The sequence below is a fragment of the Pongo abelii genome, chromosome 15 (genome assembly GCF_028885655.2).
Source record: "Pongo abelii isolate AG06213 chromosome 15, NHGRI_mPonAbe1-v2.0_pri, whole genome shotgun sequence".
NCBI classification, from domain to species: domain Eukaryota; kingdom Metazoa; phylum Chordata; class Mammalia; order Primates; family Hominidae; genus Pongo; species Pongo abelii.
Window position 1 is genome coordinate 33,192,980 of NC_072000.2, and position 12,807 is coordinate 33,205,786.

The following is a 12,807-nucleotide window of genomic DNA, read 5'->3' on the forward strand; positions in this document are numbered from 1 at the left end:
CATTTCTGTCTTTTTTTTTTTTTAAATTTGAGACAAGGTCTCATTCTCTCATCCAGGCTGGTATGTAGTGGCACAACCAGGGCTGATTGCAGCCTCAACCTCTCCAGCTCAAGCAGTCCTCTTGCCTCAGCCCGCCAAGTAGCTGGGACTATGCATACACTACCACGCCTGGCTAATTTTTGTATCTTTTGTAGAGATGGGGTTTTGCCATGTTACCCAGGCTGATCTCAAATGCCTGGGTAAGCGATCCCCCCACCTCAGCCTCCCAAAGTGCTGGGATTACAGGCATGAGGCACGGCACCTGGCTTACTTTTCTGCATTTTCTTGTTGTTTATTTTTACTTAACATATATACAATATCAAGTATTGATGTGGATATGGAGAAATAATACTGTCATCTCTTTAAATAAAACAAACAATAAAACCTCAATGAAATCTAGATGCTGTAAGCCCATCATCTGGGCTCATACACTGGGGAATCATTGGCATTAATGCTTGTATATGTTTGAATTCCATACTGTAATTTTAGGGGGTGGGGGTAGTGAGAACTCGAGAAAGACTCACATAGCAGAGATCTTGTATACATGCATCCCAGTACCCACCTTCTAACTCCCAACCAAGGTTAAAAGAGTATAATGTTGGAGAACCAGCAAAAAAAGGCTACAAAAACAGAAAATTAATGACTAACCAATACATTTCTAAAAAATCAGTGTTAACAAACATTCCGTTCTTCAAGTATGACCCCCTTCTGTTCATACCATTATTGGGTTTGTATTTAGGAGAAAGAGAATGTTAAAAGTGTGAATTATTACCAAAAAAAAAAAACCACTGGAATCTATAGAAGCTGTTTGTTTATAAAAATTGAAAAATGGAGCAAATATCTGGATTTTTCTTCTACTTGGCATCAAATGTCTGGAAATGAAGACACATATGGAAAACTTTTTATTTCCTGTTAATATACCTGGCTGGAAACAGTAACACAAAAATCCAATCTAGGCTTGGCATTAGATTTTAAGTGTAATTTTTGACAAATTCTATTACTGTAGTACAGCTTCTATATTTAGATGTCAGCACACCAAAAAGCATAACATTCCATGATATGTTAAATAATGTGTGCAGACACATAATCCTTCAGATGTATTATATACCAGATAATGGTAACTAAAGTGAGCATGTAGGGTCTACTGGACAAGTTTAGATGACAGAATATTATGTGCAAAAAGTCAAACGGTAATACCTTACATCTGTAGAAGGTTCTGTGGCAAAATGAGTTTATCTAACATATTCTTAAAATTAAACAAGTTTTCAATTATGGGATTTCTCAGAATTGTTAATAAGTAAAAGGCTATGTTTACTTCTAAGATGTGAGTGACCTGGATACAGTACATACACAACATTTTCCAAATTTCCTTGATGAAAAAATGTGTTTTCGCTTCTTCTATGAAGGGGCTTAAAAGACTAGTGTTCTTTGAAAATAATGCTGGGAAATAATGATTTTTAAAATGCTTTATATAGGAGTTAATTTAGTCCCCAAAACACTCCTATAAAGGAAATAGACCAAGTCAGCATGATTTCTAATGCACAGTTAAGGAAACCAGGGTGGAAAGAGATTTACTAAAAAACGGAAAATTTTTACCTGAAACCTAGCCTTTTGACACTAACTTTTCACTATGATTTAACTTCTGACAGAATATCTATTTGGAAAAGTTTCTAAATTAATTTTCTTTTTCTTATAATAGTTGTTTTCCCTATTTTAGACATATATACATAACCTATACACTTTATTTTGGAACATGCAAAAGACAGTACGATTTCCTTAGAGCTCCAAAACATGTCTTGCCTATAGAAACAGTTTCATAAAAATTCTTCATGTAGGCTGGGTGCGGTGGCTAACGCCTGTAAACCCAGCACTTTGGGAGTCCTAGGCGGGTGGATCACAAGGTCAGGAGATCGAGACCATCCTGGCTAACAAGGTGAAACCCCATCTCTACTAAAAATACAAAAAATAGCCGGGCGTCGTGGCAGGCGCCTGTCCCAGCTACTTGGGAGGCTGAGGCAGGAGAATGGCATGAACCCGGGAGGTGGAGCTTGCAGTGAGCTGAGATTGCGCCACTGCACTCCAGCCTGGGTGACAGAGCGAGACTCTGTCTCAAAACAAAACAAAACAAAACAAAAAAATTCTTCATGTAATAAAATGCAAGGAAAGAAATATTTGAAGAAATATAGTACATATTAGATGAAACAACAAAAATACAAGCCAACATCTCAATACACACTGAAAGAGAAAGCACCCACATTTTGCACATTTTCCTCTAAAGAAATAATTGATTTCTTTGTGATTTAAAAAGAAGTCTCCAGTTTCCAAAAATTTTCATTTTCCCGTGCACACTTAGCAATATTATTCTCTGGTTTTCCGTCATAATTATCTCCTCTCTACTTACTCCTGATCATCCAGAAGATATATATTTAATCTTGTTCCATGAAGACAAGTTACTATGTTTTTTAGACAAAAAAAGAATGATGGTAAGAAATGCTTTATTCTCTTATTGCCATGCCCTGCAAATCTGTATCCTCTGGTTCCTTCAGCTGTGGCTACATATTTCATTCAACAAATATTTACTGAGTGCCTTCCAGGGGCCAGGCATTATGCTAAGGCATGTTCAGCCCCACCCCACTTAAAAATTTTTCTTGCCTTTAAACTTTCTTCTGTGTAATACATAAACCCAAAACGCTGATCTGATCATAACAATTTCTTTTTGAAAACTTTTCAATAATTCATCATCGCCCAGGCACAATAAAATCCAACTGACTTGGTAACATATCAAAGGTTCTCCATGAACTCACAGTAAGACCATTTCCTGGTCTTATTGCAGGCTTTGTCCCACTAAAGCAGTCTCCAATCTAAGGAAGGCATACTCTTGGAGAGCAAAAAGATTTTTTATGAGATATGTGAGCACAGAGATGGTTTTAAGAAAATCTATTTTGTTTACATTTGTATCCCTACTATGTGGTACATGCTGGGCATTCAATAATTATACTTTGAATGGATGAATGCATGAATGAATCCTAAGAGTCCACACATACTCTTCTAATACAGATCTGTCTAAGAATATCCTATGGTCTGAAAATTTTCCATCCTCAAGTTTGCTTTCATGATGATTTTTCTCCAATTTTCTAAAAGGAAGGCATGGATGTCATACATTCCAAATATTACTAAGGTGCTTTGCCATGGGGAGAAAAATACTTTCTTCCATGGGGAGAACAATAATGGGAAAATTTGAAATACTGTGTTGGTATGAAGTGAATGACTCCAATGAATTGGAAATCAATTCTTTTGCAACTTACTTTCTAATTCGTGCTTTCAACAATAATAAAGAAGGATTTAATGGATTTATAAACAGAGGGAGAATTAAAATGAACTTCTGAAGATAAATATAAATCACTGAGGTTTTTCTTTTTGCTTACAACTCAGCTCCTACATTTAAAAAAAAAAGGAATAAAATTATTTGTGAACCCTGTCTCACTTGAGTAATAAGTAATATTCACTCACCAATTTATGAACTAAAGTTAAGTCAATTTCATTAAATAATGTATTTCCAGTAATATTTTAATTTTTATGTTATACAAGCATAAAGATTTACAGAATATTTATCTTACTGAATAATATTTATATAGTTATATAAGTAATAAGTGACAATAGTTATAATAATAAATTAGTCATGGAGAATATTTTAAACATTTAAAATGTTGCCATCAAGAAATTTAAAAATATACACATATACTTTTTTTTTTTGAGACAGAGTCTCACTTTGTCACCCAGGCTGGAGTCCACTGGCACGATCTCGGCTTACTGCAACCTCTGCCTCCAAGGTTCTCGTGCTCCAACCGCCTGTGTAGCTGGGACTACAGGCATGCGGCACCATGCCCAGCTAATTTTTTTTTCTTTTTTTTTTTGTATTTTTAGTAGAGACAGGGTTTTGCCATGTTGCCCAGGCTGGTCTTGAACTCCTGAGCTCAGGCAGTCTGCCCACCTCGGCCTCCCAAAGTGCTTGGATTACACGCCCGAGCCACTATACCCAGCCGATATACACATATTTTTATTGCAAAGAATTATGAAAGGTAGAGCAAGAAAAGACCTTAAAGTATAAAAACACATTACATTGAAATATAATTCTGTGGGGAAAGTGGAATAGGCTCAAGGAAAACAAGGAATGTTGCAAAATGTACCGTTGTTAAAGAAAAGCCTATTCATGTATTTAAAAAAATAGTTGATAAAGGGTATCAAATGTCTATAATATTTATATTCTAATGGTACATTTAAAGGAGTGATATGACAGCTTTATTGTCAAATACCAATATTTTCCATCCACTAGAAAAATTAAAACAATTTTTGACAAAATAGTTCTAGATACCAACTTAAAAATACACAAGGAGGTACAAAGTTTCAGAATTATTTTTGAGTGCACACGAAGAAAAATGTTTGAAGATCACTCTTAAAATAATCCAAAGTTTGCTGCTCAGCTTTTAAAAACTGTTTATATTGCTGAGGTGGTTGCTCGGCCTAATGGGCCCTTTCCACCATTTCTCTGGCTATGAAAAGCTTATGAATCTTCCCAGGTTTTGCCAATGCCGGGCTTCTCTTCGAAGCTCTACCTGATTCCAATGCTCTGGAATCTGTGGTAATCCATGACTTCCTCCACTGTGCTTCCACAGCGATTCTGCCTTCTAATTACTTGTATCTGACTGCCCAAATAGAGTATCAACATCTTAAAGGGTTTTATTCATGTTTATACAGCCCAAAGGCTCAGCAAATCACTTTGTATAAAGGAATGAAGGGCTTCACAGGTACTGTTGAATGACTTAATATTTTCATTAATTGAAGGAAGAGTTCTTGCCTAAGAAATTGGAAAAATGATAGCAAAATACACAAAGGGAGAGAGTGTCTTGTGGGGAAAAACATTAGGGTTATGTGTTTGGCTTTAGGCTGATTGGTTTCGGGTGGGGGCAGTACAGCAAAGTGGAGATGTCCTAAGGATGGAAATGTGAGACTGAAGTGCCTGTGGAAGACTGGACTTCAAGAGCTGTATTAAGGAATGGCCTAAGAGATGCCAGGTGACTCTCTCAAAATGGATGACCTCACTCTGGGAATGCGCTTCAAATCTGCGTAAATCCTTTAGATAAATGGAGGGAGAAGTTTAGGAAGATAGAGGAGCTGGCAAGGAAGGAAAAATTGGATCTTGTAAGTACAGGGATGAAGTGAGAAGAGAGATTTAAAAAGGAACAAATGAGCCTTAGAAATCAAGAGTATGGCCAAAAAAAAAAAAAAAAAAAGCCATGTATTGCCATGTATTTTCTTTAAGAAAGGTGTAGAAACCAATGACAAGAGGGGAATTTATAAACAAGAAATGAAAGAGGAGCAGAGCAGAAATTTGAAGTGTGGGCGAGATTTGACTACAGCTATGAGACGCAGCCTAGATAAATCAAGACCACGTTTTGTTGTTATTGTTTATGGTTTTTTTCCAAGAGACAGGGTCTCACTCTGTTGCACAGGCTGGAGTGCAGTTGTGTGATCATAGCTCACTGCAGCCTTGAATTCCCAGGCTCAAGTGATCCTCCTGCCTCAGCCACCCAAGTAGCTGAGACTACAGGTGCACACTACCCACCGACTTAATTTTTTATTAAACAATACGGATTTATTACCTTACAGTCTGGGGATTAGAAAACAAACATGGGTCTTACTGGACTAAAAGCAAAGGGTTGGCAGGGCTGTGTGGCTTTCTGGAGGTTCTAGAGGGGCATCTGTTTTCTTCCCTTGAATTTGAGTACCAAAATGCTAATGTGAATATTTCACACCTTTTTAAAATATTTTCTTTTAGGTTCAGGGATACATGTTACATAGGGTTTGTTATATAGTTGAATTGAGTGTTGTAGGGGTTTGGTATACACTTGGTTTCATTATCCAGATAATAAGCATTAGTACTCAACAGGTAGTTTTTCAAACCTCACCCTCTTCCCATACTCCTCCCTCAAGTAGGACCTAGTATCTATTGTTCCCTTCTTTGTGTCCACATGTACTCACTGTTTAGTTCCCACTTATAAGTGAGAACATGCAGTGTTTTGTTTCCTGTTCCTGTGTTAGTTTGCCTAGGAAAATGGCCTCCAGCTCTATCCATGTTGCTGCAAAGACATGATCTCCCTTTTTTACGGCTGTATAGTATTCCATGGTGTTTATGAACAACATGTTCTTTATCCAGTCTACCATTTTTCACTATTTAGGTTGATTCTGTATCTTTCCTATTGTGAGTTGTGAGTTACCTCTAGGCTTGTCTCTAACTTCTGGCCTCAACTGATCCTTCCATTTTGAGAGGGATTATAGGTGTGAGCTGGGATTATAGGTGTGAGGTACTGTGCCCAGCCATTGTTCTGTTTTTAAATGAAAACAGACTTGGATGAGAAGAGAATATAAACCAGAAAAGTAGAGGTAATTTTATGAGATAAATACAGGAAAATAATTTATGACCCATAAAATTCATTTTTTCTATATTCTGTATTCTATATTCAGTACTTTTAAACTTCCGAAATGCTTTCATGTATTATAAATAGGAGCTCTACTATTATTCCTTCTATTGATAAAGGAAAGTTGCAATACAAGAAAAGGAGAAAAATATTAGTGAATCCATTAGAATTATATGTACACATATTTTTCTTAACCTTTATATGCACTGTGATATTCTAAAGTTAGAAAATAAAAATTAGTTTTGACTGAACAAGTCTGTTGATTTAAATTATAAAATATATTAAATATATCATACTAGTGTTGTTTGCTTTAGATTTTAACCTTCTAACTGGCCTGGTGCAGTGTCTCATGCCTGTAATCCCAGCATTTGGGGAGGCTGAGGTGGGAGGATGACTTAAGCTCAGAAGTTCAAGGCCAGCCTGGGTAACATAGAGAGGCTCCGTCTCTACCAAAAATAAAAATAAATTAGCCAAGCTTGGTGGGGCATGCCTGTAGTTCCAGCTAATCAAGAGGCTGAGGTGGGAGGATTGCTTGAGCCTGGGTTAAGGCTGCAGTGAGCTGTGATCATGCCACTGCATTCCAATGAGGTGACAGAGTAAGACCCTTTCTCCCAAAAAACAAAAAAAGCTTTTAGGTGCTCGAAGATATATTTGCATGTCCTTATGAAGGTCAGTTTTCTGTGATAGCCTTAATAATCACAAAACATCCTTTTATTTTTATCTTGACATGAATAACAGAAAATTCAAAAACAATATACATGGGATGATGGAAATTTTATGAAATAAGCTTATTGTCTACATTAATTTTTTTTTTTTTTTTTTGTGAGATGAGTCTCACTCTGTCATCCAGGCTGGAGTGCAGTGGTACAATCTCGCCTCACTGCAACCTCTGCCTCCTGGAGGGTTCAAGTGATTCTCCTGCCTCAGCTTCCTGAGTAGCTGGGACTACAGGTGTGCACCACCACACCCAGCTAATTTTTGTATTTTTAGTAGAGATGGGGTTTCACCGTGTTGGCCAGGCTGGTCTCTAACTCCTGACCTCAGGTGATCCGGCTGCCTCAGCCACACAACGTGCTGGCATTACAGGCATGAGCCAGCACACCTGGCCAATATCTACATTAATTAATACCCATCTGAAACATAATAATAATGAAGTATTTACAGATAATGAAAATAGAGCTATTCCAAATGGTATGAGATATAAATGATATGCCATAAGACTTAGACTTGCCTTAACTTCAATTATTCAAAAATATCTAAAGAGCTTAGTTTTTTAACGATTAAATCAGATCTTGGAAAGCCTTCACCTAAGTTATATAGAGAAAATGAAATGGAAAAAAAAAAGGAGAGCTGTACCTTTTCTCACATTCCCTCTTTACACAACTTTGAAGTCTTCTATAAGCTCAGGTGCTTTTTCCCAAGAACAGAAACAAGTCAAAATTTGATCTGAGGACCTAGCAGAGCTGAACGAGGAGGATTTTGCCCCATTGGCATTTCAACCCACGTGGTCCCTTCCAGAGAATGAGGAGGAGGAAGGGGGAGGGCAAAACTTGTTAGGCCCTACTAGGGCACCAGCTTCTATAAGCTAGAGGACCACAAAGTAGAAGATACCAAATGCTTCTGGATATTACTCTTATATGCAGAGGAATAGAATTTTATTTCTCAAGATTAGTAAAAGAAAATCTTCCTCTCCATTCAATTGACTTCAATCACGGTACTTTTTCTTTTTTTAACAGATGAGAGTTAGTGAGTTGCAAGCCAACCCCCACTGCCATCCTCATTACTATTTTGTCTCTTCAGGTTCAAGATGGTTAGCTCTAGTTTTAATAATAAATATAAAATGACACAATGAGGATTTTTGCAGAGCAAACACACATAATCCTTTTTAACTAACTAACCAGCCTTTTGCTACCTGGTTGGATACTATGGATGTCACCTTATATAAGATGGTGTTTCTGTACAACTTTAATTAATTAATTCAACAAAAATTTATTTAGCAGCTAATATATGCCAGGAACAATTTCTGGCAGTGGGGATACATTAGTAAACAAATCAATGGTAACTGTCCCCCTGAAGTGTGTATTCTAATGGTAGGGCCAAGGTTGAGAGTGGTGAGAGGAACTTGCAACAAATATAATAAATACAATTCTATAGTAGGTTAGAAAGTGATAACTGCTACAGAAAACAAAACAGATCAGAGTAAGAGAAGTATGGAGAAGGGGGTTTGGACTGCAATTTTAAATAGGGTATTAGAGTAGTATTCATGTATCTGCAGAGAGTGATATTTGAGCAAGAACTCAAAGTAGGTGAGCTTAACTTCACTGTCTCAGGATACTGAGTTACTATTTTTCCTGAGAGACTAATATATCTGACAATGGTAAAAAGGACTTCAAAAGGGTTTCTTTCTTTCTCTCTCTCTCTTTCTCTCTTTATTTCTTTCCCTCTCTTTCTTCCTTTCCTTTCTTTTCCTTCTTTCTTTTTTGGTTCATTTTCATTTGGGGGACATGATTAGTTTCCTATTCTTGATGAACATATTTTAAAATAATTGGCAGTTTTATAATAAAGTATGAACTACTGAACCTAGTATCTGTATATGATTAAACCAAGCCTAGACATGACCCATTGTACAGGTTATGTGATTGAAAATTCAGTACATAAATAAGTTGCAAATATCCAACTCAGCATAACTGAGCATAGCTGAGTGATATAATTTAAAGACCCATAACAGCAAAGAGGTGTGTGCCTTTGTCTGTGCTGTATCTACTGGACCTAGAACAGTGCTTGGCTCATAATATGTACTCAATAAATACTAGTTTGATGAATGAGGCAAAGAATGGTTAGGGGCAGTGGGATTGACTATAAGTAATGGAAAGTTTTGAGATTTCAGGCTATCAGAGATGTCTGACCTTTTCATGTGGTCCAGGAGCAGAACTGGACTTTCAACCGCACCAAACTCTTTAGAAAACCTTATTATGATGAAGATTTTCCAAATGTATATTTATTGCATCTGAATTGTCTGCATCTAATATTTTAGAGCTGTGGTCCCCAACCTTTTTTGGCAACAGGGACAGGTTTAGTGGAAGACAATTTTTCCATGGGAACATGGAGGGGGGTGGGCATTTAATTCTCATAAAGAGTGCACAACCAGAAGATCCCTCTCTTGTGCAGTTCACAATAGGGTTTGCACTCCTATGACAATCTAATGCTGCTGCTGTTCTCAAGGAGGCGGAACTCAGAAGGTAATGCTTTCTTGCCTACCGCACACCTCCTGTTGTGCAGCCCAGTTCCTAACAGGCCACGTACAGGTACAGGTCCACGGCCTGGGGACTGGGGACCTCTGTTTTAGAAGAGGAATAGGGAAGTAGTTTATACTTCAGGTGTATTTTTCTCCCTTCCTTTCCGTCCTTCCTTCTGTTCTTCCCTTCTTTCCTTCCATTTTTATTTATTTATTTTTTTAGGAGTCTCACTCTGTTGCCCAGGCTGGAGGGCAATGGCACGATCTTGGCTCACTGCAACCTCGCCTCCCAGGTTCAAGTGATTCTCCTACCTCAGCCTCCAGAGTAGCCGGGACTACAGGCATCCTGCCACCATACCCAGCTAATTTTTGTATTTTTAGTAGAGATGGGGTTTCACCATGTTGGCCAGGCTGGTCTCAAACTCTTGACCTCAGGTGATCCTCCCTCCTCGGCCTACCAAAATGCTAGGATTACAGGCGTGAGCCACCGCAGCCGGCCGTATTTTATTTTTCTACCTCTCAAGTCAGTAGCTGATACTGTGTTAACAGACTTGGGGAAAGCCAATTAAAAGGCCTAGACACAGAAAATTAGAACCCCAACATCTAGTCAGTTTTCTGCAATTGCAGTAAAATATAGAAAGATGTAACCATGTTAACCATGAAGCTCTCTTCTCCAATCCTATAATGAAGCATAAATATCTCCTGTATGCATGCAAACTCTGGATTCCTTCCCTGCAAAAGTATCTTTCTTCAGGAGACCACAGTGCGTGCAGACTGGAAGTGCAAGGGCCAGGTTAGGAAAGATGTCATTTACTAGAGTTTCAGATGTCATCTGCACCTCAATGTTGCCAGTTGTTTGTAACTGATTAGCAGATACTAAGACATGAATCCATTAATTAGTATCTTCACATCCATGGTTGTTTTCTTCCCCATGTAAGCAGAGAGGATTGTGAGTCCTCTGTGCTACATTAGTTGTCCAGAGACACAAAAACATCATCTTTAGAAATTCCGAGTCCCAGAAAAGTCTGTGTTATTTTTCTATGTATAGCAGGCAATATTTGTGGCTGTCTGTGCACATGAGCTCCTTTAGGACAGAAATCATATCTTTTTCAGGTTTTTATCATATGAAACTCAATAAATGGCAGTTAAATGAAACTATAAATGAAGAAATGAAATGTTCTGTTTTGCAAAAAAAATTGTCCATTAAAACTGGGAATTAAAAATTATGACATGCTTGCATGAGAAGTAAAAAATTATGGCAGGTATATAAAAATAGGAATTTATCAATGATCTCAATTGAGTAGGCTAGATAGCCATGATGACTACATTTAGCAAACAACTGCTCTATTTCCCTTTGGTCTGCAAAAAAATTTTAATGGTTACAAAAATTACCTTTAACACATAATACATTTTATTATCAAATTCCGGGTTGAAAAAGGGACTGTTATTAATGAGAGAAGTTAAGTGACATGCTCGATGTCAAATGAAAGGCTTACAGTGAGAGACAAAGAGGACATTAATAAAATCAAGATGATCTGCTTCTCAGACATAGCTCACTCCCGTGACTGATATGCTGACAGTTACATACCCAATTCATGTTATTATCACAGCATAAAGAAGGCATGTTTATGAAGGCAAGGTCATTTGTAATATACAATAAGATGGTCTCAGCATGTCCACTATGAGCAAATGCTGAAACATTACCCATTTAATGAATATTAATTATATATTAAAACCTACAATTAAATACATAAAAAAGAACAACTGCTGCCTAGACTCAGGAAAGATACTATTCAGGCAAGTTCTGATACTTGATCTGCCATTTCAATTATTTTAAAGTGTTCCAAGATATTTATGCCACAGGTTTTTAGAGAAAATTTATTTGCTTTGCAGAAGTAAAGGATGAGGGATTTTTATGCCCTTCACCAAAATGAGAACCAAAGAAGTACCTGTAGAATTGCAACTTCATTACGAAGCTGGCTTTCTTGTTTCGTTGGAAATCGTAATTTGTCAATGATTTTAATAGCTACATCTCTTCCTGTTTTACGATGTTTTCCTTTAAAATGAAAAAGGGAAGCATTAGTATGTTATTAAATATCATCTATCTTGAACACTAAAATTTGCAAGGACATTTAAAGAAATGATAAACATATTTCACTGAATAAATTAACATTTCTAAAGAGCACTGACTTACATACATATATATAAAGATTTCATTATTCTAAATCAAATATGTGCTTTAAAATTAGCCATAATTTAGAACACAAAAGAATTGGGGCATTAAAAGCTATTTGTATCAATAGCCTGGTTTTTTTCATAAAATACATGTTTTAGAAACAGAATATTGAGTTACTTAACATAGAAAATATTTGTATCACCACCAAATTAACTACCCTTTAGAAAGTATAATTTTAAAGTCCTGATAAGATAATGTATGGTATAGGGGAAAGAATTAAAGTCTTGGCTCTGTCACTTATTAGCTGTGTGATCTTGAGCAAATCACTCACTCTTTCTGAATTCTGGGTTCCTCAACTACAATAAGGAGAAGATTGGATGAAAGGAGGCATGTAAAGTATACAAAATACCCTGGTAACTATGCATACTCAAAAATTGTTAGTTATCATCATCATCACCACATAATAGGCCCTTTATGTGTATTACACCTCATTTAACTACTATAACAAACTTTTCAGGAATTCTACAGTGCACCCCCAAGTTCTTAACTTCTGCACTACTATATTCTGGTAGGTACAAAAATGTAGTAGTGTTAATTGAATCTGAAAATAAGAAATGAAAATGAATCAGAAAATAGAAATGGAAAATGGATCTAATTACTCAAACTTTTTGGTTACATACAAACTAACTTGAAATTCCAGTCTTCCAACACTTGTAAATCTAGTGTTCACTGACCCTATATCCCACTCTCACTATTCCTTCTCTTTCCAGACTGCTTCCCTTCACTCTCCAATCAGCTTGTGTTCATGTTCTCTACTTCCTTAGCATCATTTCTTACTCTTTGATTGACTGCAGTCTCTATTTCAACTCAGCCATCTTCCT

At 36.9% G+C, this 12,807-nt stretch overlaps 1 protein-coding gene across 5 annotated transcripts in view; it reads right to left on the minus strand.

Annotated features, from left to right (window-relative positions):
* PRKD1 (protein kinase D1) overlaps nucleotides 1–12,807 on the minus strand; it is a 361,380-nt gene that overhangs the window by 35,003 nt on the left and 313,570 nt on the right. For all 5 annotated transcript variants that reach the window (XM_002824640.5, XM_063715550.1, XM_009249000.4 and 2 more), the window contains one exon: nucleotides 11,700–11,806. In XM_002824640.5, coding sequence (XP_002824686.3) covers nucleotides 11,700–11,806 — 107 coding nt within the window. The remainder of the gene's footprint in view (nucleotides 1–11,699; nucleotides 11,807–12,807) is intronic.